Here is a 27380-nt window from a genome sequence, read left to right as displayed (position 1 = left end):
TGTAACATGGTTTCCAAGGGATTATAAATGTCTGTTAATAAGGGACTAGTTATATATATATACTGATATAGAATAGTCACTAAAAAATACTGAACAGGGTGGACAGTATGCTATGGTATTTAAAGAAAAAGTATAGAGACACACACACCAACTTTTATCTCCACTCATCTGAATCAAACATGTTCCAGTTGTGTGTGTGTATGTATATACATATGTGCATACACACTGGGTATGTATACATGTACACACACATACACAAATACTGTATATAAACTCTGTATACACATATACATATATATCACTTACCAATTTATCTATACACTGAGAAAAGAAACTGGGCGGCTAAAAATTACAGGTGAAAAGGAAACTTGTTTTTCACTGCATAATCTCTTGTGCCTTTTGAATTTTATCCTTGTGTATTTTATCACTTAAAATACATTTTTCAATAGATGGGTTGGACAATATTTAAACTAAGCCAAAGGACATGCTTTTGATATATAACCATAACTTTAGTTCCTAAATAAACCTTATTGCTGTCAATATAATCAACTGCATATCTGAATAGAAAAAACTTTCATTAGTATTTGTTTTGGGTGATATTAAGAAAGTGTTACAACTTATCCAACTGAATACTTAAGGTCTACACATTATATTGCATGTTAATTATACCACAATTGAAAAACAGTATAAAACATCTTACATAAAAGGTGGTAATTAATCATTTTCAGCACATTAGAAGCTATGTGTGCATGCTAAGTTGCTGCAGTCATGTCTGACTCTTTGCAACCCTATGAACTGTAGCCCACCAGGCTCCTCTGTCCATGGGATTTTCCAGGCAAGAAAACAAGATCTCCTGCAGGAGATCTTCCCAATCCAGGATCGAACGTGCATCTCCTGAATTGCAGGGAGATTCTTTACCACTGAGCCATCAGAGACGCCCAGAAACTATGAAAGAACTTACGAAAATACAGTCACTTCCTTTCAATTCCTTATTAGTAAAATCAGCATCACCTGGGAGAATGTCAGACATTGCGTCTCAAGCCCCATTCCAGAACTACTGAATGAAAACCTGTATCTTAACAAGATCCCCCAGTGATTTACAATACATTGAAGTCTGAGAAGCTCTGACAACTTATTAACCAGAATATTTATGGCTGAAATCCATGAAACTCTTCTTTGTAAAAGCCCCCTACATGTACAATAAAGGCAGAGAATCACGATATAAGCGCTGTGCCTTGAGAGTGAAGAGATGAAACGTTCTTTTTTTTAAGACTAGTTGGCATGGCAAAAGAACTCAATAATCTTCAGCTTCCAATAGCTCAGCTGGTAAAGAATCTGCTTGCAATGCGGGAAACCTGGGTTCAATCCCTAGATTGGGAAGATCCCCCGGAGAAGGGAAAGGCTACCCACTCCAGTATCGTGGCCTGGAGAATTTCATGGACTATACAGTCCATGGGGTCTCAACGAGTCAGACACCACTGACTTTCACTTTCACTTCATACACCCACTATCCTTATACTGCTTCATTAAGTACCTATTTCTCTACAACCTTCTGTGTCCTTAGGAGGATTTTAGCCACCCAGACACTCTTAGTCATATGATCTGCTAGGTCAACCATGTACATGCACACTTTTTGTCTGTATGCATGTATATACACACGTGTGTATACTCACTGGATTCCATCTGAAGAAAGAGGAAGATAGAAGAAACTAAGTCCGATCTTGCCAGTGGGATTACAAGTAGACTTAAATATTATATGCCAGGATCCCAAGAAAACAGAGGATCTCACTGAGAGGCTATGTCTAAGCACAATTTTATCAAAATATGAGGGATTTTGTAAATCTAAAATAAGACAATTCCAAAGAGTTAAGAGTAAATATTGTTTTATCCCTCAAGGTACAGTAGAGCAAATAAGTTATGTAATAATAGGGGATTTCAATTTGTGTGCTTCATTCAAAATAACAATTTGTTAAAAGACAAGATTCCTCACTAGTAATAAAGCAAGGAGTAGGATGCACTTTCTGGAGAAGGTGATGGCATCCCACTCCAGTACTCTTGCCTGGAAAATCCCATGGACGGAGGAGCCTGGTAGGCTGCAGTCCACGGGGTCGAGAAGAGTCGGACACGACTGAGCGACTTCACTTTCACTTTTATGCATTGGAGAAGGAAATGGCAACCCACTCCAGTGTTCTTGCCTGGAGAATCCCAGGGACGGGGGAGCCTAGTGGGCTGGCATCTAGGGGGTCACACAGAGTCGGACATGACTGAAGTGACTTAGCAGCAGCAGCAGGATGCACTTTCAAACCAAATAGTTCAGTTAATAGTAGGTATGTGAGGGCTTGTGGGATATACTACAATTAAGAGGTTAATGAAATTGTAAACACCTGAACCAGAATATGAATCACCTATAATTTTGTAGGTTAGATCTCTCTAGGAATTACCATAATGACTGAAGAAGTTCTGAAGTTTGCCCCTCAAAGCTCAGAAGCCAGGAAGCCTAGGAAAGTACTTCGGCAATTGAATGTAAACAGTGGCCCAAATTGGTTAAGAGGAGATATCTGGGGAAATAAAAATAAGGGGGAAAAGATACACCACAGAATCCAAAGCATCAGGATGATAAATGTGCTGGAGCAAGAGAATGAATCATATTCACTAAAAGATATTCATTCACGTGAAAGTGAGATGATTCAAATGATCTCTAGCAACACAATATTCAGAGACACAATCTGAGGTCTTCTGGCTCAAAGATTTTAGACCAGTGATTCTCTGCCATATGATTACAAGCTGTAAGCTTTTTAAAAAGACACCTGTACCTCTATCCTACTGAATTATTATATGCCCAAGAATGAGATGGCAATAAAATGGCAAAGAACATAAATCCACTCTTATTGAAGTGATTCTGATCCAATCTGTTTCCATATACATGACTTTAAACAGTAAATAAGCCACATTTGTAGGCCATTTGAATTAAATTTTAGCCTGAAGATTTAGCTTATTATATATTGCAACACTGCCTCAAGTGAATGACTTTCTTGGGATTCAAGGGCTGAAGGACCTAATTTATAGCCTTCAAAAAATTATACGTGGATATTTATCTTTATATGAGAATATACTGTACTAGACATACAAGGAGAAAAAGCAACTCTGCTATAACACCAACATTTACATTCCTACATTATTCTAAGCTTGATTTGTTGGCCTCATCTATGCAGGCCCTTTTGGGGGAGGCTATTATTCATACTGTAAATCATGCAGTATTTCAAGCATATGGAAAAATATAAAACCTTTATAATATTCCTATCCATCTGTTCTTTAATCTCTAAAAATAAATGCACGAAACTTGGAAATGGAAAAAACGGGAAGCAAACCCCCTTAAAACTAACTTTTTCATTTTCACTATAATGTTAAGATAATTATTTGTAAAATAATTATGTATTATTATTTCCTAGCTTTGTGACATTTTTGAGGAATTCTGGATTGATTTTCTTGTCAATATATGAAAACTAAAGTACCCTAGCCAAAACATGGTAGCTACATTCCAATATCTAATATCATTAAATTCTTTATTTTATAATGGTTTTACTTCTCTAATGATCAGAATATAGTAATGACCTTTTTCTTTCTTTAGGTCATCTCTCCTTGCACAATATGCTTCAGTATCAGATTTTTCATGTGTTTGAACAATAGGCAGATGAAAACAGAAATAGTCATACTTACATGTCAACCATATATGGGTATCTATAAAGTATATACTGGTTTCATACTAAATTTTGTGTGCTGCCAAGCTGGGCTCTACCTCTGAGTAGTCAAGATCAAACAGATCAACTATGATTAATAACAAGAGAAGATAGCACAAAGATTAAAAAACAACAACCCAATACTCCCTTCTAACAGGGAGGTCAGTCAAGTTTTTCTACCAGTAATATTCTTAAGAAAAATCTCCTTTAAAGAACTGCAATTCAGGTGGAAAAGAAAAATAAGAAAGTAATTAATTCATTTAACAATCATTTATCAAGCACTTACTACTAAGTGCTGGGCATAGGTACACTGTTAAGTGGTCAGTTTAAGATACAGCCTCGTTTCAAGTAACTAAGAGACTATCCATACAACAAATATTTCTTGTGAGTCCACTATGTGTCAATCACTGTCGTGGGTAATGATGGAAGATAAAGCAGTGAACAAAACAAAGCCCTCGCTTTCATGAAGTTTCCATATGGTAAAGGAGACAAGCAAACATATGTCAAATGGCAGAGGGGGGAAAAAGCTAAAAAGAAAAGTAAGTGAAAGTAAAAAGACAATAATAATGGTATACATATTTATGCTGGAAGATACACCTAGTGAGAAAACTATTTTACTCTCATTTAATTGATATCTTTAAAGGTGCTAAACTACCTTTCATATAGCCAAGTTAAACAGGATTTTCTCAGTCTCCATTTTCCTATACTCCTCCAAGCATCCGACATTGCTAACTAACTCTGTTTTGAAACTCTGTTGGCTTACTGACAAATTTCCTATCTGGGTTCTTATCTTTTGCACTAGATTGGCATCAATATACGCTACAAATCATATCTAGGATTTAAATAAGATCTTGTATTTAACCAAAGGAAATAGATTCTAATTGATGTGGAAATAGACAGCACCTTGCAAAAAGGTTTAATTTTGTTCTTAATTGCCAATAGTTTTTAGAAGATTCTATAACAATATAACATGTATTCAAGCCATTAGAGAGTAACAACATCAAAAACAAACAGCTGTACAACATTACATTTTATAAAGTCCTTTTATATTTACTACATTTAATTCTCATAAAGTGATAATACCCTATAAGGTAGGTAATATTTCCATATTGAAACACTTTCAACTTTTATATGTATAATGAGCATATGTGAGGAGGATTAAAGAGGAAAGGGCTGCTACATTTTAAATCTTAGGAAAGACAAAGCCTCTAGGCTTATTCCATTCCAAAATTATATTTCACACTGTATTAAGACATAGATGGAAGGTTTTATCCTATGATGATTCCTTAAGCAATCTATTCAATCTATGAAAAATAAGATCCTGAGTTTTCAAAATGATATCATTAAAAATTAGATTTAAATGCCTATCCTTTACTTTTTATTTAATATTTGAAAAACGATTAAAGGTATAATGAAAACCATTAAGAAACATCTGTATTTCCAGTATTCAAAAATAACATTCACTAACATTCTGGTATATTTAGTATTTCTTTCAACTCATCTCTATTAAGTTCAGTAGTTTTTTAATTGCTCCACACTAACTAGAATACTCTCTAAAACAGAAGCTTGCTTTTTATTAAAAGAAAAAAAAGCAAGCAGGAGTGGGAGACAAAATTGATCACAATTACTGTGAAATCAAATCGAACACTTTTTAGAATTTTTTAAATGGTAATTTCAGGGTCATAAATGAAAAAAGATAAAATGAAACATATTTATTCAATAAATATTTACTGTAACTACTGTGTACAAAATGAACAAAAGATTTTGTACTTTAAGCAGACTGGATTCTCACCTGTTCAATCTCTTTGGTTTTTGTTGCTATTGCTTTAGAGCGACTGGTTAGCTGACTGTCTTCGAACAATTCTATGCCATCTGTTGCATTTGACTCAGGTTCTACTGGATGGTCAATGAACAATGGTGCTGTGGATCCCGCCTTTAGAAGAAATTAGAAATCTTTCATTACTTTCTTAAAGGACATATACAGCATTTTAGATGACTATATATAAGCACTAACCAGCAGATTATCTCAAAAAAAAAAAAAACACTAAATTTGATCTGTTATAAGAAAAGAAACACTTTTAATTTTGTTATGCATAATGAATATACGAGAGCTTTCCAGGTGGTGCAGAGGTAAAAAAATCCGCCTGCCAATGCTAAAGATGCAAGAGATGTGGGTTCAATCCCTGGCTCAGGAAGATTCCCTGGAGTAGGAAATGATAACCCATTCCATTACTCTTGCTGGGAAAATTCCATGGACAAGGAGCCTGGCAGCCTACAGGCCATGGGGTCACAAAGAGTTGGACCCGACTGAGCACACATACACATAATGAAGATATGTGAGGAGGATTAAAGAGGAAATTCTGGCTACTTTTTAAATTTTACATAGGACAAAGATTCTAGGCTTATTCCATTCCAAAATTATATTTCATACTATATTAAGACAGAGCTAGAAGGTTTTGTTCTCTATTTCTTAAGCAACTTATTTAAGAAACACAGAAGAACAAAGTTCAACTGGAAGAGAGAAGTATGAACAAACATAAACAAATAACAGAAACATGGAAAAGGGCTCTACTTCCAGAAGTTAAAAACACCATTCTTCCTATAGCCTATGAATTACTGAAATAACTGAAAACAACTCCAACCAGCAGTAATAATTACTTCAACAATACTGCAACAGTTCATTAATGAGTAAATAATCCCACAAAAAGCCCAAGGTCAATTATTTTATTGTCTAAAAATACTTTTGTTGAAAAGAGAAAAACTAAATAAATGAAGGAAAACTATTAGGGAATGAATAAAGTAATGAATAGAGAAACTATTCATTAGTTTACTCAAAAATTTATTCTATGATAAATGCCAAGCACAGCTCAATGAACACTGGATATATCAATGAATGGAACAGACAAAAGTTCTTGCCTTCATGGAGGTTGCAGTAAGCAGTAGTTTGGAAAGAGTAAAGTTTGAGTTAATATAATTTAGTTGGGTGGGAGGTGAGGGAGAAAAGAAACTTGTACTTATTACAATTTATGGCTGTTGTAACTGAAGTAGCAACAAACAGCAGTAGGTTTAAAAAGTCACAAGATATATACTAATTAGCGGTATTTTTCATCAGTAAGAGCAGTCACATTTCAATGCCTAGTGTGTTGTACACTGCCACAACCTTTTTAGAGATTAATTTGGCAGTATTTATCAGAATGTTCCACATATCCTTTGCACTCAGCACTTCACCTTTAAGAACTTAATTTACAGATACAACATGTGCAATAAATACTGCAATATGGCTGCCATCAATAGCAAGTGGTTGAAAACAATCTAAATGTTCATCAAATAAATTATGCACTGTCTAGAACCAAGGAATACTAAGAAATCATTAAAAAAAAAACCAGTCTACATATACTACCTAATGTATCCAAACTTTCCTCCTGGCAAGGCCTAAAGGTCATTCCCCATAAATACACAGCCAATTGTGTCAAAAACAAAAGGGAAGAAAGAAATATGGGTGTTAATGCATTTATGCATTTATATGAACAAACTATTTCCATAAGGATATTATCTCTGGGGAAAAAAATGATAAAAGAGACAGTCTCAATAGGAATAACTTAGAAGAAACTGTACCTATTCCAATGCCATTTGAATTTCTGACACATGTATGCATAATCTACTTTTTTAAAAAACCTGGTTTTTACAAGTCTGAGTTACATATCTTAAGGGATTTAAATTTGAAGTATATGAATCATTTAAGGGGAGAGGATTCTGAGAAGATAGCAGAGTAGAAAGCACTAGCAATCTGTCTCCCAACCTACACAAAAACTATATTGGCATTATTTGTCTGATTTAAGTACTATGAAACTCTGGACTCTGCTGAAGCCTTGTCCCATGCAGAGGAAGATAAACTGAGATTACATTCAGCTCTCAGCACAGTAGCAGCTGGCCATGTCCCACTCTGAGCCACTTGGCAGTGAGCTGTGTACATGTTCCTAGAGCAGCTTAACACATAGCCTATGGGAGTCAGGTTGGGCAAAAAGCACCCCATCCTCCAAAGAACGAGGAACTAACTGTCCTCCAATCACTGATTCCTGCTTCCGATCAAGAGGTGCAAAGAGGTGAACAGCCATTGTTACTGTACCTCCCCCATTGTTGCAAGCCCCACTTACTTTGGCTGAAGTGCCTTCCAGGGTGTATAAAGGCCAAGCACCCTACCACCCACCTCCCTCCATTTTTCATGTTTCTTCTTTTGGGAGCCAGACATTAAAGATAAGTTTGTTCATTTAAAAATAAGTGTATACAAGGGTGAAGACAGAAAGTAACTGGGTTATACCAAGGGAAAAGCTCAGAAAGAACTGAGAAGCCTTTAAAAGTTTTCACCTCAGGCTGATCCTCAGTACAGCAACAGTGGCCAACAATAAAAAATGGTAACAAATAACAACTGAAAAAAAACCCAGCAAGCCCTAGAAAAGAGGGAGAATATGACTTGTCAGAGTTACCTGAATCAAACACCCAAAGCGCACCAAAAAAAATTATACAAAGAATCAGCAAAGTATGGTTTATTCAAAGAATTAATCATCAGAAACTACTCAAGAAAAAGACCTAATGGAAGATCTACTGGACAAAAACTTTTTTCAGAGCTAAGAAGATCAATAATTACAACAAAAATGCACTAGAGCGATTCAAAGGAAGAAAGAATCAGTGAACTTGAAAATTAGGACAACAGAAATTATCATCTGAATGACAGGGAGAAAAAACATTGAAGAAAACTGAACAGAGCCTAAGGGATTTGTGGGGCACCATTAAGTGGATCAATATATTAGATTGGTACAAAACTAACTGCATTTTCAGACCATGAATTTTAAATAATTATAACTAGACTCAAATACATCTTTGTTAATCAAAATAGGAACCACTACAATCAACACATTTTTTCCAACAAGAAATAAGTTTGTTTCCTGTAGCATAAAAAACGAAGCTTTAGGATTTGATGAACTCTTGGAAAGTATTTTCTTTTTTTGGTTTGTTTTGTTTTATTTTTATTTTTTATTTATTTTTTAAATTAATTAATTTTACTTTACAATATTGTGGAAAGTATTTTCTGCCTCCTGCTAGTAGTAGAGGCATTTTCTCTGCCAAAAGTTGTCGAGATGGTTGAAGGAATGGTAGTCAGTTGGCAAGAGATAGGTAAATATGGCAGATGAGGCAAAACTTTGTAGCCCAATTTGTTCAACTTTTGAAGCATTGGGAGTGCAATGTGCGGTCAGGTGTTGTCATAGAGGAGAATGGGGCCCATTCTGGTGACCGATGCTGGTGGCAGGCATTGCAGTTTTGGGTGCATCTCACTGATTTGCCAAGCATACTTCTCAGATGTAATGGTTTCACCAGAATTTAGAAACCTGTGGTGGATCAGACAAGCAGCAGACCATCAAACAGTGACCATGACCTTTTTTGGGTGCAAGCTTGCCTTTGGGAAGTGCTTTGGAGCTTCTTTTCGGTCCAGCCACTAAGCTGGTCATTGCTGGTTGTTGTACAAAATCCACTTTTCATCACAAGTCACAATCCGATTGAGAAATGGTTCGTTGTTGTTGTGTAGAGTAAGAGAAGATAACATCTTGAAATGACAATTTTTTTGGTTTGTGGTCAGCTCATGAGACACCCACTTACTGAGCTTTTTCACCTTTCCAATTTGCTTCAAATACCAAATGACAGTAGAATGGTCAACACTAAGTTCTTTGGCGACTTCTCGTGTAGTTATAAGAGTATCAGCTTTGATGAATGCCCTCAGTTGGTCACTGTCAATTTCTGGTGGCTGGCCATTATGTTCATCTTCAAGGCTCTTGTCTCCTTTGCAGAATTTTTTTTTTTTTAATTTTAATTGGAGGCTAATTTCTTTACAATATTGTGGTGGTTTTTGCCATACATTCACATGAATCAGCCATGGGTATACATGTGTTCCCCATCCCATCCCTCAAGGTCATCCCAGTGCACCAGCCCTGAGCACCCTGTCTCATTCTTTGCAGAATTTCTTCAATCAACACTGCACTGTATCTTTGTTAGCAATTCCTGGGCCACAAGCATTGCTGATGTTGCAAATTGTCTCTGCTGCTTTATGACCCATTTTAAACTCAAATAAGAAAATTGCTCAAAATTGCTTTTTGTCTAACATCATTTCCCTAATCTAAAATAAATACAAAATAAACAGCAAGTAATATGTCTTTAGCAAAAAATATAAAGTGATAAATGTGTATTAAAATGATGTATAAGATAACCACATTTATTTAAGAAGGTATTCCAAAACCAAATAGCAAAGTTCAACAATGCAAAACAGCAATTACTTTTGCAACAATCTAATACACTTAAATACATACAATCTTCTGGGAGTCCAAGAGAGGAGACAGAGAGAAAGACACAGAGAAAATATTTGAATAAATAATGACTGAAAACTTCCAAATCTGATCAAAGACATGAATTCAAACATCTAAGAAGCTCAAAGAACCCAAGTAAGATGAACTCAAAAAAGCTCAAAGGACATATTACAATCAAACTTTCAGGACAAAGACAAAGGGAAAATCTTAAAAGCAACGAGAAACAAAATCATTAATACAAGAAGTCATCACTAAAATTAAGTAGCTTTCTCATCAGAAACTTTGGAGGCCAGAAGACAATGGACTGACATGTCCAAAGTGTTAAAAGAAAAAACTGCCAACAATGATTACTATATCCAGTAAAACTGTCCTTCGAAAGTGATGGCAAAATTAAGACATCCAGGTAAATAAAAGCTGAGAGAGATCATGACACTAGATCTGTCATGCAAGAAATGCTCGAGGGAGTCTTAAAAGGTGAAAGGAAAGGACACTAGATAGTATCTTGAAGCTGTGTGGAAGAATAAAGAGCTCACTATACTGAAATGCATGGTCAATTATAATGGCTAATATAAACTGTACTTTTTATTTGCAACATGATTTAGGAGCCTATGACATTTAAAGAAAAAAAATTATAGGTGTAAAAGTTGGTATCACTGCAATGTTGGTTTATAACTCCAAATCTTGAGAGTCCCTCGGACAGCAAGGAGATCAAACCAGTCAACCCTAAAAGAATAAATCCTGAATATTCATTGGAATATTCACTGATGCTGAAGCTCAAACTCCAATATTTTGGCCACCTGATGTGAAGAGTTGACTCACTGGAAAAGACCCTGAAGCTGGGAAAGACTGAGGGCAGAAGGAGAAGGGTGCAACAGAGGATGAGATGGTTGGATGGCATCATCGACTCAATGGACGTGAGTTTGAGCAGACTCCAGAAATAGTGAAGGATAGGGAAGCCTGGCATGCTGCAGTTCACAGAGTCACAATCAGATATGACTGAGCGACTGAACAATGACAACAACAAGGAGCTCCTTGTTCCAAGGAGCGTCTTTTAATTTCTTGTCTGCAGTCATCATCTGCAGTGATTTTGGAGCCCAAGAAAATAAACTCTCTCACTGTTTACACTGCTTCCCCAACTATTTGCCACGAAGTGATGGGACTGGATGCCATTATCTTTCTCTTTGAATGTTAAGTTTTAAGCCAGCTTTTTCACTCTCATCTTTTACTGTCATCAATAGGTTCTTTAGTTCTTCTTCACTTTCTGCCATGCAGGTGGTGTCATCTGCTTATCTGAGGTTATTGATATTTCTCCCGGCAATCTTGATTCCAGCTTGTGCTTCATCCAGCCTTGTATTTCACATGATATACTCTACATATAAGTTAAATAAGCAGGGTGGCAATATACAGCCTTGACGTACTCCTTTCCCTGTTTGGAACCAGTCTGTTGTTCCATGTCGACTTCTAACTGTTGCTTCTTGACCTGCATACAGATTTCTCAGGAGACAGGTAAGGTGGTCTGGTATTCCCATCTCTTTAAGAATTTTCCACAGTTTGTGCTGATCCACACGTGTAGTCAATAAAGCAAAAGCATATGTTTTTCTGTAACTCTCCTGCATTTTTGATGATCCAGCAGATGTTGGCAATTTGATCTCTGGTTCCTCTGCCTTTTCTAAATCCAGCTTGAACATTTGGAAGTTCACGGTTCACATACTATTGAAGCCTGGATTGGAAAATTTTGAACATTACATTGAGATGAGTGAAATGAGTGAAATTGTGTGGTAGTTCAATGCCAAACTGAACATTCTTTAGCATTGCCTTTCTTTGGGACTGGAATGAAAACTGACCTTTTCCAGTCCTGTGGCCACTGCTGAGTTTTCTAAATTTGCTGGCATATTGAGTTCAGCACTTTCACAGCATGATCTTTTAGGATTTGAAATAGCTCAACTGTAATTTCATCACCTCCACTAGCTTTGTTCGTAGTAATGCTTTCTAAGGCCAACTTGACTTTGCATTCCAGGATGTCTGGCTCCAGGTGAGTATCATACCATTGTGATTATCTGGGTCATGAAGATCTTTTTTGTGTAGTTTTTCTGTGTATTCTTGTCACCTCTTCTTAATATCTTCTGCTTCTGTTAGGTCCATACCATTTCTGTCCTTTATTGTGCCCATCTTTGCATGAAATGTTTCCTTGGTATCACTAATTTTCCTGAAGAGATCTCTAGTCTTTCCCATTCTATTGTTTTCCTCTATTTCTTTGCCTTGGTCACAGAGGAAGGCTTTCTTATCTCTCTGTGCTATTCTTTGGAACTCTGCATTCAAATGGTTGTATCTTTTCTTTTCTCCTTGCCTTTAGCTTCTCTTCTTTTCTCAGCTATTTGTAAGACCTCCTCAGACAACCATTTCACTTTTTTGCATTATAAAACTATGAGCCATGCCATGTAGGACCACCCAAGAGAGACGGGTCATGATGGAGAGTTCTGACAAAATGCGGTCCACTGGAGAAGGGAATGGCAAACCACTTCAATATTCTTACCTTGAGAATCCCATGAACAGTATGAAAAGGCAAAAAGATAGGACACTGAAAGATGAACTCCCCAGGTCAGCAGGTGTCCAATATGCTACTGGAGAAGAGTGGAGAAATAACACCAGAAAGAATGAAGGGATGGAACCAAAGCGAACAGTTGTGGATGTGACTGGTGATGGAAGTAAAGTAAATGCTGTAAAGAACAATATTGCATAGAAACCTGGAAAGTTAGGGCCATGAATCAAGGTAAATTGGAAGTGGTTAAACAGGAGATGGCAAGAGTGAACACCAACATTTTAGGAATCAGTGAACTAAAACGGACTGGAATGGGCAAATTTAACTCAGATTAGCATTATATCTACTATTATGGGCAAGAATCCCCTGGAAGAAATGGAGTAGGCATCATAGTCAACAAAAGAGTCCAAAATGCAGTATTTGGGTGCAACCTCAAAAATGACAGTGTGATCTCTGTTTGTTTCCAAGCAAACCATGCAATATCACAGTAATCCAAGTCTATGTTCCGACCAATAATGCTGAAGAAGCTGAAGTTGAATGGTTCTATGAAGACCTACGAGAACTAACCTATGAGAAGACCTTTTAGAACTAACACCCAAAAAAGATGTCCTTTTCATTATAGCGGACTGGAAGCAAAAGTATGAAGTCAAGAGATACCTGGAGTTACAGGTAAATTTGGCCTTGGTGTACAGAATGAAGCAGGGCAAAGGATAACAAGAGTTTTGCCAAGAGAATGCACTGGTCATAGCCAACATCCTCTTCCAACAACACAAAGGAAGACTCTACACCTGGATATCACCAGATGGTCAATACCAAAATCAGACTGATTATATTTTTTGCAGATGAAGGTGGAGAAGCTCTATACAGTCAGCAAAAACAAGACCAGGAGCTGACTGCTGCTCAGATCATGAACTCCTTATTGGAAAATTCAGACTTAAATTGAAGAAAGTAGGGAAAACCACTAGACCATTCAAATATGACCTAAATCAAATTCCTTTAGACTATACAGTGGAAGTGACAAAATAGATTCAATAAATTAGATCTGACAGAGTGCCTGAAGAACTATAGATGGAGGTTTGTGACATTGTACAGAAGAGTAAATATTAAGTGTTCTCAAAACAAGGAAAAATCTTTTTTTCTTTTTTGTGGTGTTTATGAGACAATAGATATTAATTGAACTTACTGTAGTAATCATTTCACAATATATGTAAGTCATTATGCTATATGTCTTAAACGTACAGAGTGCTATCAGTAAAACTGGGGGAAAAAAGTGCTTATTAGTAATTATATTTAGTTTAGTCCATTAGATATATATTTTTCAAGGTACTAGAGGGAAAACAAGACATGAGGTATATTCTACCTATCTATCTAGATAACCAGACTGGTAAAAGAAAAAAAAATTTTTAATAAAGGCAATATAAGTTCATCGGTGAAATAGTGGCAAAAAAGTTTACAATAGTAAGGGAAGAATGGGGTTCCAAGGTGACACAGTGGTACAAAAAACCCGCCTGCCAAAGCTTGAGACAGAAGAAATGCTACAGTCCACAGGGTTACAAAGAGTCAGACACAACTCAGCACAGACAGCAGGGAAGAAAATCGGAATCAAGAAAGATATTGCGTCTTATTATCTCAAGCACTACTGATTCCACTGACCAGATCTGAATTTGAAAGACAGCCATGGAAGTTGGGCATACTTTAGGGACAGGGTAAGTGGAAAGTAACACCTGACATGTGGAAACAACACAATTCACACTTTCATATTTAAGTAAGAAACATGTTAAAATTTTCTTCTGCGGCAAGAAGCAACTTGTTCTACTGTGACATTCTAATAACCTTTGAATAATTTGATTTTCATTTTGATAACCAAAAGGAAACTCTCATGGCCACATGCTTATGGACAGTAAATTATATCTCTACCAAATTTGACTGAAAGCTCTTTGAAAGCCAGGATGGTGCCTCTAATGCAGTGTTTGACACAAACAGATGCAGAATGACTAGTGAATTTAAATAAACTATGAGAAAACCAGTATAGTATTATTTTGTATATTTTGTATATATAGTTTGTATATATAATAGTATATCTGAACATACATGCCTTAAAACATAATCCTAAAATGTGCACTCTGAATAAATTTGAAGTCAAAATTTTGATAAATTATGCAAACTTTATCATTTATTCTTTTCTCACAGATAACCGATGAGCACATTAACATACTAAAATCTCTTAAAAGTACTAAAATGCAAAAATCAACCTACTTCTTTTAAATCTAGCATTTCCTCAATGTAGTGGGGCTAACGGGCTTCCCTGGTGGCTCAGTGGTAAAGGATCCGCTTGCCAATTTAGGAGACACAGGTTCAATCCCTAGGCCCAGAAGATCCCCTGGAAAAGGAAAACAGCAACCCACTCTAGTATTCTTGCCTGAAAAATACCATGGACAAGGAGCCTGGTGGGCCAAAGTCCATGAGATGGCAAAAGAATCAGATACGACTTAGCAACTAAACAATGACAACATTGGCACCAACAGAATCTTTTTTCTTCTTCCTCAGGTCACTAAGACTGTTCAGAACTATCATTCTATCAAATGCTTTCAGAAATTCCCTATTAGAGTCCAAAAGGTAAAAGTAAAAACCTGAACAGAATAGTGAACACTAATATTCCTGATATTTAAGCATAGCACTGAATTTATCTTCAACTTCACCAACTACCTATATATAAACTACATGGTCTCCCAACCAACTTGTTTAAAACTATATTGATGACAGCAAGAGAAGACAAACTGGAAACCTAAATATTTAATCTCCTCTCTTGACAGTTAATAGACTGTCACTAAACACATGAACAGAGAGGACCATGCAAAACTCTTCCCTGGCATCAAGGTCTTTCCACCTCAAATCAGATAGGAGTTTATAGAACCAAGGCTAACATTCTTAAAAAGTCTATATCTCAAAAAAAAAAAAAAAAAAAAAAAAGAATCACTGAAATGAGCAACTATTTAACAACTGCCTAAAAACAAATGTGACTATCCTTGCCCAAAAGACAGAGTATCCTACGAATTTCCCATATGCCTTTTCTCCAGTATGGAAAAGTATCAACAAAACTTGAAGAACTTTTCAGACAATGCTACAAGACTGATGCTGTACAACACTAATGACATATGCCAACTACAAACATACGATAGTAATTTCAACAGTACTCTTACCTTGCCTTTGCTCCAACAGAAAATCACCTCTGACCTATGGCTCCACACACAGATTTTAGGATTCCTGACTTCTCATTAATTCAAAAGTATAGCAAATTCTGGGCACATTATAGAGAAAAAACAAGAGTACTAGAAAAACATCTTTCAAGACCCAATGTCACTGACTATTCAGAGTCGAGATCCAGTCAAGAAATGAAAAAAGACTATAAACAAAATAATCAAAAACTGGAAAAGATGGATAGTAAGATTTTTTTAAATTTCAGTTCAGTTCAGTTGCTCAGTCGTGTTCAACTCTTTGCGACCCCATGGACTGCAGCACGCCAGGCTTCTCCTGGAGCTTGCTCAAACTCATGTCCACTGAGTCGGTGATGCCATTCAACCATCTCATCCTCTGTCGTCCCCTTCTCCTCCTGCCTTCAATCTTTCCTAGCATCAAGGTCTTTTCCAATGAGTCAGTTCTTCCTATCAAGTGGCCAAAGTATTGGAGCTTCAGCTTCAGCATCAGTCCTTCCAATGAATATTCAGGACTGATCTCCTTTAGGGTTCACTGGTTTGATCTCCTTGCTGTCCAAGGGACTCTCAAGAATCCAACACCACAGTTCAAAAGCATCAATTCATTGGGCAGCCTTGTTTATGGTCCAACTCTCACAGCACACATGACTACTGGAAAAACCATAGCTTTGACTGTATGGATTTTTGTCAGTAAAGTAATGTCTCTGCTTTTTAATATGCTGTCTAGGTTTGTCAAAGTTTTTCTTCCAAGGAGCAAATGTCTTTTAATTTCATGGCTGCAGTCACCATCTGCAGTGATTTTGGACCCCACAAGAGACCCAGCCAGACCTGCCTTTGTGTGTTTGGGTGTCTCCTGCAGAGGCACGGGTCATCTGTGGCCTGCTGTGGGGACAGGGGCTCTGGCTACAGCAGATCTGGGAGGTGCGGCATGTGAACCCCACCAAAGAGCCACCAAGCAGACAACCCACAAACTGGAGAACAATTCTGCCAAAGAAGTTCTCACACTGTTGTGAAAGCTCTAGGGCCCACAACAGATTTCCCAAACTGGGGATCCAGCAAAGGGACTGAGAACCCCCAGGGAATTTGACTTTGAAGGCCAGTGGGATTTGATTTTTTAAATTAAGAGATATCAAAATGACAAGGAGGGAGAATGAATATATCTTAATAATAGCTTTGCTAACTGAAGATATGTGGGCTTTCCTGGTGACTCAGTGGTAAAGAATCTGCTTGCCAATGCAGGAGACGTGGGTTTGATCCCAATGAGAAGATCCCATAAAGAAGGAAATGGCCATACACTCTAGTATTTTCACCTGGAAAATGTCACACACTGAGGAGCCTTGTGTGCTATAGTCCATGGGATCACAGAAGAGTCATATATGACTTAGTGACTGAACAACAACAACAGTTGAAGATACAATATTTAGAAAACAAATAACTAAGTATTTTTTGGAAGTTTTGGTTTAATTACTCTGAGAAAAATTATCAGACATCCAAATCAGCAACTTTAAAGTACATATTTCTATTATTAATATAAAAACGATTACTCTAAATTCTTAAGGAAAATAGTAAATGACCCTATTAAATGTAACACTCTTCATACTTTGAAATAGTGCTAGACAGCTCATGTAGCTCAATTCCAGAAAAATAAACAACCCAATAAAAAAATGGGCCAAAGAACTAAACAGACATTTCTCCGAAGAAGACATACAGATGGCTAACAAACACATGAAAAGATGCTCAATATTACTCATTATCAGAGAAACGCAAATCAAAACCACAATGAGGTACCATCTCACGCTGGTCAGAATGGCTGCTATCAAAAAGTCTACAAACAATAAATGCTGGAGAGGGTGCAGAGAAAAGGGAACCCTCTTACACTGTTGGTGTGAATGCAAACTAGTACAGCCACTATGGAGAACAGTGTAGAGAGTCCTTAAAAAACTGGAAATAGAACTGCCATATGACCCAGAAATCCCACTGCTGGGCATACACAGCAAGGAAACCAGAATTCAAAGAGACACGTGTACCCTGATGTTCATCGCAGCACTGTTTACAATAGCAAGGACATGGAAGCAACCAAGATGTCCATTGGCAGACGAATGGGTAAGAAAGCTGTGGTACATATACACAATGGAATATTACTCAGCTATTAAAAAGAATACATTTGAATCAGTTCTAATGAGGTGGATGAAACTGGAGCCTATTAAACAGAGTGAAGTAAGCCAGAAAGAAAAACACCAATACAGTATATTAACACATATATATGGAATTTAGAAAGATGGTAATGATGAATCTGTATGTGAGACAGCAAAAGCGACACAGATGTAAAGAACAGACTTTTGGACTCTGTGGGAGAAGGCAAGGGTGGGATGATTTGAGAGAATAGCAGTGAAACATGTATATTACTATATGTGAAACAGATCAACAGTCCAGGTTCAATGGATAAGACAGGGCACTCAAGGCCATGGCACTGGGACGACCCTGAGGGATGGGACGGGGAGGGAGGTGGGAGGGAGGTTCAGGATGGGGGACACACGTACATCCATGGCTGATTCATGTCAATGTATGGCAAAAACCATTACAATATTGTAAAGTAATCAGTCTCCAATTAAAATAAATAAATAAATTAAAAAAAATAGCGCTAGAGACATACCAAAGAGACACAGCTTGATATTTTTGATACTAACTTGAAAATATGCATAAATATCTATTATTATCTCTACAGTAACAAGGAAACTTTGGCCTATGTAAGAAAAACTGATAGCTAAATGACAGTGACACATCAGCATTTTAAAAAAGAAAGGTTCTATTTCTATAAGCACTGATAGGGTTTGTACTGGTTTGTACTTTCTATGATCAGTGTATATTAGTTACTTTGGAAAGGTCTTTCCACAGTGTATTAAGATGCACATAGGTACAGAATTTATACATTGAATTCCAACGTTTCATCTCTTTTTTCAGAGGACCTGTCTTAAAAGGCATTCAAAAATATAAAGTCAGAAATCTCTTCCAAATATAATCTATCACAGTACAGAGATTTTTATATTCTCTGCCATGTCAAAATAATTCCTCTAGTAACAAATCCTGAATCTAGAAGGTTAACGGTGCCCACAAAATATCTGTATTTCTTTTACAGGTTACAAAAAAATTTTTCAGTACATTTCCAATATTTTAATGCAAACATTTTATAAAGCATATTCTGTGGACCCAAAAATGTTCTCATTTTTTGGTACTCAGGATTCATCAAAAATCACAGGTAGACCAAACAATGCATAATTGCATTTCTTGGGATATATATGAAAAAATTTGCATAGAGTATAACATGCAATATAAATATAACCCAGATCCAAGGTTTAATTATATTTTTGTTCTGAATTCACTGTTTTATGACTGGTGGCTTAGCGTGTCTAGAAATACTTTTAAAAGCTCATAAAAGCAGCATGTATAAATACTACATTTTCCTAATAATACTCCACATTTATACCATTCTTACACTTTTAAACTACTAGAGACATTCAGACATAGTATAATTACTGAATTCAGAGTAATTCATATTCATATTGTTATTATGTGTGGTAAAATTTAGTAATTCATGAGGACATTTTCCCCAAACATATTTTAAAACACTAGAAGAAACCAAAATTTCATCTATAATTTAAAATCTAGACAAATACAGAAGAAATTATGCCTTACCTCATACTCAGAAATTTCAGGTAAGTTACTTTCATCTGCCTTCTCTAGCTTTTCAGCAGCCCACTTGCTTGCAGCTTCAGCAAGTTCCTTTTCAGTTAGCCTACTGGGTTTGTCTAATACCTAATAAAAACAAAAGAAAGGTTCTGTTACAATTCTCAAGGGTTTTTAAATTTCAAATACATCAGCAAGTATATCCCACTTAATGCTTAAAATCATATAAGCATTCAAATTTATGTAATGAACACGTATATTCTTTACTTTTTCAAAAATAAACAGAACTTCTTTAAGTTGCCTTTTGTCTGGGACATATAGACTAGACGTGACTTCTAATTTCATTTATATAAAGCTTTAGAAATTCATCTAATGAATGAAACAAAAGACACCGACAATTAACTAATACACTATACAATTTATAGAATATATAGACATTATAGTGAGTCCAACTTTATATGTTTAATTATAGTCAATGAAATAAATAATGACAAAATTTCATCAAGGTAAATTCCTAATTAATGCAACAGAAAAGTCCAGATATGCTATGGCTGGGTTTGAATAGCAGTTTCATCATTAGGGAGGGTAGATGATTTTATATACATATCTTATGATACTGTGAGCCTTGGTTTTCTCATTTACAAAATAGGGGTTACTAACATTATATTCATGCTCAAATAAAGCAGTTGTGAGAATCAAGAGAGGTAACAGACCTGAAAGCATCTAGTGTAATGCTTGGGAGTTTAATTTCACCTTCATCTCTTCTGTAAAGTTGTATCACTCTTCCTAAACATACCTCCTCCATATGACAGTGGCAGTAAAAGTCCCCATGTTGGCTAGCAGTGCCAAAAAGACAAACCCTTAAAGGTTTAATAGAGCTTTGGGTAAAGACACACCAACCCAAGCTCTGAGAAAGGAAGTTGGAAGCTGAGTTCAACCATATGGGCAACAATACAACAAATAATGTTCATGGAATGAAGTCTCAATAAAAATTCTAGAGACTGAAGCTCAGGCAAGCTACCAAGTTGGAAATACATTTTGAGTGTGTTGCCGGGGGAGGTAACGGGTCTGGACTCCACAGAGAAAGGACAACTAGAAGCTCCATTTATGGGACATTCCAAATCTTGCCCTGTGTGTATCTTCCTTTTTTTTCTTCTAATCTGTATTCTTTTGCTATAGTAAAACTATAAGTAGAAAAAAAAAATTTAAAAAACCAAGTTATCGTATACTACTATTTATAAACTACATATACGCAAACCAAAAATAAGGTATTTTAATTAAATGGAATTCCATGAAAGTAGCTCAGTCGACTTTATCATCACAAACTTATAAACCAAAAAACTGAATGTCAATATGTTACTGATTTATACACAGTTACCAATAAACGCTAAACTGGAACTTAAAACCAGGTCTTCTAGATATGCAAGGCCCTGACCTCCTTTAATACCTTATTCAATTCACCAAAAAACTGGACTGCCATCTGTAATATTTACTGGAAAATAATCACAATGTGTCTACATCGAGTGTTTCCATGGCCACTGGGTGAGACTAAATATCTTACTCCAAAGCCCTACCCATACATAAAATTTAAAAGATATAAGTAATACCTTTATTATAATATTACTTATTAATAACACTAAAAAGCTTTTTAAACAATTAGATACACATATATTTTTTAAGGTACACCTCTTTTTGGTACCTGTTTTGGAGAGAAAGTTATAGAGCAAAAACAAAACAAAATAAAACATTATAAGCTATCTCTAGTGAAGAAGGAAGCAAAATCTTTCAAATGAATCCTTCTATTCAACCATTATTAAATCTATACACTTGAAAAACTCATTTGAAAGTAACTTAAAACAGCAGAAAATAAACTCTGAAGAATTATTCCTACATGACAGCAACCATAATGTTTAAAAGCAAAAGTCTTCCACCGTATCAGAAAATCTAGGTAATAAAGCTAGCATGTAAAAAATTAATAGAAAATAAAATTAGCCTGTAACCCTGGGAAAAGGACACAGGAAGTTGTTCTTTTCCAATTCTTAAGGAAAAGAAAAGAAAACATCTAAAATCCATTAGAGTTGGATTTTTTTTTAAATCAACATAATACTTCATTTATTTATTTCATAAGTTTGGCAAACAGCAAAAAATTCAGCAACATTGCAAACGTAAAAAAGTCAAATGCTAAACCACTGAAAAATTTTTTTTACATAATTAGTAATAATAAGTACACACATAGGGTTTTACAAAGCTAGCAACATACCAAGGATGCTTGTCTTCTGAATATATACCACAAACACACACACACACAAAAGCAATATAATTTATCTTTATAAAAATTACAGCCAAGCAATAAAAAAGGATGTTCATAATAAAGATCTTAACACATATGTTCACTACATGTATCTTATACATTGAAATGCTATATATACCATGTATTCAGGGCCAAGCAGAGTAAATTTAGGCTCATCAATGAGGCTAAGAATTATTTGAGAATTTAATGCTTATACTTCACATACTCAAAACTTTCTATATAGCAATTCCTAGATCATAACAATGTATTCCACTATACATCTAAGAAGTTGAGTCTTCTTTGTTGGGAGCATAAATTTTTGACCAGTACCAAAATTCTGGTAAAATTCACATTGAAGGCATTGTCTAGTGCATGTAATGTTTGGAGGCATTAATGAATGTGGGAGAAATAACTTAGATTTTACACTAAGTTTCAGCTGAGCTTTATCAAATCAAACAGCTCAACTATAAGGCAAGAAAAACTAACCCCTTATGAGAGATTAGTGGGTCTTACCAAATCAAGATAAGAATTTAATCTTAGGGGAAAAACTCCCCACATGAGCAGATCTGAAGCAGCAGGCACTGAAACGAACATCTGGAAATGACCTAATACCTTGATATTCAGTCACTGGTTCAGAAGCGACAATCTGTTGGCTATTTTATCTAATTAACATTTTAGAATCCGCACCAGTCCCAAAAACCTCAAATTAGAATATTTAATCTTCATTAAAACACATCCTTTTGTGCTATATTAATACAACTACAACCAAATCAAACAAAGTTGAATTTCTCAACTTACTGTGTATTTTTGTGTATGCTCGGTAACAACTTGATTTTTTTTTAATTTACTTGGGCTTCTGTTTTGGGGTACTTCAACTGAAGAGAAATTCATTTCACAGGATTACACCTTGCTAAAGCATTCTTTAGCATTGGTCCAAACTTGAATTCCCTTTTTGCACATACTGATCTGCATGACTGCATAGCTTATGAGGGCCTCCTTTAAATCACAGTTTTTTTGTTCTTTGAAGCATTAAATATCAGCCCAAGCATTAAATATCAACCCAAGACAAATTCTCTGCCTTCCAGATTTTTAGACTGAAGTTGTTGTTCTCCTTCACTTATTCGTTCTTCTAGCATCTTTATTCTGGCTTCTCTTTGCTCTGGAGTTTCTTTTCCAAAGAGTTTGGTAGTCATTCCTTTCAAAGAAAATGTTCTCACGGTCCCGGTAGCGGGTTCCTCATGTTGCTGCTTCTTGGATGCTAAGTCCTTAGCAGCCATCTCCAAGTCATACTATGTTAAGTCATGTTTTCTGCACACACCTGCAGTACTTCTGTATGAAAAGGATACTCCTTTAACTGATCTGCATAATGTTCTTTATCTTCCAAAATATCATCAACAGAACATGCATGCACATCCATGTGAGGACCAGCACTCTGCAGTCCATCACCCATTTCTTTTACTGTGGCACTTCACTCACTGAAAACTTGCCCATAATTTCCATGCACTTTATATAAACCATGCAGTCAATCTACTACTCTAGCCCTGACTCAAAGAAGATATGAGATGACAGACTGTAGTTCATCACTGCAGTGTTTTAATTCAGTAAATCTCGTCTGGGTTTTTCACTCTGAATGTGGCATTAAAGTATTTTCAACCTGAGTCTGCTTTCAGCTGAAATCCAGTTACATATACAGTCTCCTTCCAGTTACATTCCTCTGTTAAAAACAGAAGAGCCTGTCTCTATAAAGGATGGGATGTGAACCAATTCTCAAGAGGAAGTTTTCTAAATCGATTCCATGTCTGTCCACAAAATTCAGGTCCATTTTGTCAGCAGAGAGTATATGCCAAACAAATTCCACCCTTTTTTCTGGTAGACATGGCACAACAATATGTGAATAGTAAACTAAAAGGTAGTTTCTCAACAACTCAAATTCACTAGGCTGCCTCCATAGTGAGTCCGTTAGAACCCCCTGGTGATCACTATGTTCAACCAATCTTGGTTCAGTGAGGTAAGCAGTTTACGTTTCTTGCATGTTCATGGCATTTCTTCCAGCTCACTTTTCTGCTTCAAAAACACTAATTTCTATCTTCCTGAACCAAAACCAAATTTGTGTTACCCTGCCATCCCCAGGGCCCTCATTCCTTCTGCTTCCTCATCCACCACAGACTCTAGCCCAGTGTCGGTTGGAGTGGTCCAAGGGCTCTAGGTGTGCATGTTGCAAAAGTTGCCCAGGGTCAGGAGCTGCTTGCTCCATGGCTACAGTTCGGCACAACAGACACAGTGCGACTATGCTGCCATGCTAGGGATGCATTTTATGGTTAAAGTATATTTTGTCACATACAAAGTCTTATGCTGTAACTTATATTCACATCACATTCAGCTCAGTTCAGTCGCTCAGTCGTGTCTGCCTCTTTGTGGCCCCATGGACTGCAGCACGCCAGGCTTCTCTGTCCATCAACAGCTCCTAGAGCTTGCTCAAACTGATGTCCACTGAGTCAGTGACGCCATCCAACCATCTCATCCTCTGTCGTCCCCTTCTTCTGTTTTCAATCATTCCCAGCATTAGGGTCTTTTCCAGTGAGTCAGCTGTTCCCATTAGGTGGCCAAAGTACTAGAGCTTCAGCTTCAGCATCAGTCCTTCCAATGAATATTCAGGACTGATTTCCTTTAGGATGGACTGGTTGCATCTCCTTGCTGTCCAAGGGACTCTCCAGAGTCTTCTCCAACACCACAGCTCAAAAGCATCTATTCATCAGCACTCAGCTTTCTTTACGGTCCAATTCTCACATCCATACATGAGTACTAGAAAAACCACAGCTCTGACTAGATGGACCTTTGTCTGCAAGGTAATATCTCTGCTTTTTAATACGCTTTCTAGATTTGTCATAGCTTTTCTTCTAAGAAACAAGTGTCTTTTAATTTCATGGCTGCAGTCACCATCTAGAGTGATTTTGAAGCCCAGGTAAATAAACTCTGTCACTGTTTCCATTGTTTCCCCATCTATTTGCCATGAAGTGATGAGACCAGATGCCATTATCTTCTGTTTTCTGAACACTGAGTTTTAAGCCAGCATTTTGACTCTCCTCTTTAACTTTCATCAAGAGGCTCTTTAGTTCTTATTCATTTTCTGCCATAAAGTTGGTATCATCTGCATATCTGAGGTTACTGATATGCAGCAATCTTTCTCCCAGAAATCTTGATTCCAGCTTGTGCTTCATTCAGCCTGGCATTTCACGTGATGTATTTTGCATATAAGTTAAATAAGCAGGGTGACAAGATACCACCTTGACGTACTCCTTTCCCAATTTGGACCCAGTCCATTGTTCCATGTCTGGTTCTAACTGTTGCTTTTTGACCTGCATACAGATTTCTCAGGAGGCAGGTAAGGTGGTCTGGTATTCCCATCTCCTGAAGAACTTCCCACAGTGTGTTGTGATCCACACAGTCAAAGGCTTTAGCGTAGTCAATGAAGCAGAAGCAGATGTTTTTCTGGAATTTCTTGCTTTTTCTAGGATCCAACAGATGTTGGCAATTTGATCTTTGGTTCCTCTGCCTTTTCTAAATTCAGCTTGAACATCTGGAAGTTCTCGGTTCAGTTAACATACTGTTGAAGCCTGGCTTGGAGAATTTTGAGCATGACTTCGCTAGCATGTGAGATGAGTGCAATTGTGTGGTAGTTTGAACATTGTTTGGCATTGCCTTTCTTTGGGATTGGAATGAAAACTGACCTTTTCCAGTCCTGTGGCCACTGCTGAGTCTTCCAAATTTGCTGACATATTGGGTGCAGCACTTTAACAGCATCAACTTTTAGGATTTGAAACACCATATTATAGTTAAAGGGAAATAAATATCTCAAATATCATAATATTTAAATTATGGGAAGTACTATTTTTACTCTTCATTCTTTCCTATATAACCAAACACACACACACACACACACAAAACAAGCCAGTGCTTCAGATGGGTAAAGAACCCTTGATATGGTTAAAAAAAAAAACAACAACAATCTTTTCTATTCAAAATCCACCATTCTAACATCCTCAGAGTTCTGGGAAAGCTCCAAAGACACAAGTCGCCACAAAAACACATTTTTCTTTTATTTGAGGCAGAGAAGCAGATGCCCTGTGAACACCAGCATAGCCCACCAGATGATATCTATTCTTACAGAAAAGCCAGACATACTAAAGACAGAAACCAAAAAGAAGTGGAGAAAAAAGAGAAGAAAAGTAACAACACTCATGGAAAGAGAAAGAATGTGGGAGGCTGGTGGAGAGAATCTCAGCAACACCACAAATTTAAAATTTTGAGGATCAGAACCATGAATCATCTTTTCAACACGTTTAGGAATGCTGGGAAGGAAGGCCTGTGAAGAATGATGCAGTGAAGACCAGTCATGTCCTTGAGAAAATTATTTAACACCTAAGCCTTGCCATAATTGGAGATATATACCTACTTTTTTCATTGCAACATAATCACAGCCATAGTGTTAATATGCTAATACTTGCATGATGACACAATTGGTATTTCTTCTTTGTAGTTAGAACATTAAAAATCTATTAGCAAATTTCAATTATAACAAGAGTATTGTTAACTACAAAACTATGTTATACATTAGATACCCAGAACTGATACACATTGTAGCTTCAAGTTTATAATCTCTGACAACAGTTTCCCTTGCCTATCATCCTCCAGAGGCTGGTAACCACCCTTCTTTCTGTGAATTTGCCTTCTTTAGATTCCACATATAAATGAGATCATGCAATACTCATGTTTCTCCATCTGGCTTCTTTTACTTAGCATAATGCCCTCAAAGTCCATCCATGCTGTCACAAATGGTAAGATGCCCTCCTTTTTCATGGTTGAATAATATTCATATATATATATATATATATATATATAAATAAAAACAAATTACACACACACACACACACACACACACACATCATACTTCCTTTATCCATTCATTCATTGAGGGCCAGTTAGACTGTTTCCACATTTTGGCTATAGCGAATAACACTACAATGAACACAGAAATGCAAGGGAGTTCCCTGGTGGCCTAGTGGTTAGGATTTCAGGCTTTCACTGTTGTGGCATGAATTCAATCCCTAGTCAGGGAACTGAGATCCTGCAAGCCATGCAGCACAGTCCAAAAAAAAGCAGATCTCTACCTGAGATACTGCTTTAATTTCCTTTGATTTCTTCAATGATCCATTGGCCCTTTAATGGCTTATTGTTTTGCCTCCAATGTGTCTGTGTTTTTTGTAGGTTTTTTTTTCTTGTAGTTGATTTCTACTCTCATATCCTTGTGGTCAGAAAGGATGCTTGATATGATTTCAATGTTCTTAAATTTACTAAGGCTTGTTTTGTGGCCTAGCTAGCAATCCATTTTGGAGAATGTGCCATTTACACTTGAAAACAATGTGTATTCTGGTGCTTTCAGATTGAATGCTCTGTAAATATCAATCAAGTCCTTTTTGTCTAATGTATTATATTTAAGGTCTGTGTTCCCTTACTGATTTTCTGTCTAGATGATCTGTCAATTGATGTATTAAAGTTGGTGCAAAA

General features: G+C 36.5%; 1 protein-coding gene and 1 pseudogene across 11 annotated transcripts in view; both read right to left on the bottom strand.

The window, feature by feature from the left end:
• The window catches only part of PPHLN1 (periphilin 1), a 173440-nt gene that overhangs the window by 52769 nt on the left and 93291 nt on the right, over positions 1-27380 (bottom strand). For 10 of the 11 annotated variants that reach the window (XM_070370637.1, XM_070370635.1, XM_005896814.2 and 7 more), the window contains 2 exons: positions 19535-19654; positions 5530-5670 (listed from right to left, as the gene is read on the bottom strand). In XM_070370637.1, coding sequence (XP_070226738.1) covers positions 5530-5670; positions 19535-19654 — 261 coding nt within the window. Of the gene's footprint in view, positions 1-2425; positions 2559-5529; positions 5671-19534; positions 19655-27380 lie in introns of those variants that run through there. The other variant, XM_070370636.1, reaches the window with a different exon arrangement.
• LOC102281994 (sorting nexin-4-like) lies at positions 22659-24069 on the bottom strand (annotated as a pseudogene).

Source organism: Bos mutus, chromosome 5 (genome assembly GCF_027580195.1).
Source record: "Bos mutus isolate GX-2022 chromosome 5, NWIPB_WYAK_1.1, whole genome shotgun sequence".
NCBI classification, from domain to species: Eukaryota; Metazoa; Chordata; class Mammalia; order Artiodactyla; family Bovidae; genus Bos; species Bos mutus.
The sequence above is the reverse complement of the archived record's forward strand: the minus strand, read 5'-3'. Positions and strand labels throughout refer to the sequence as shown.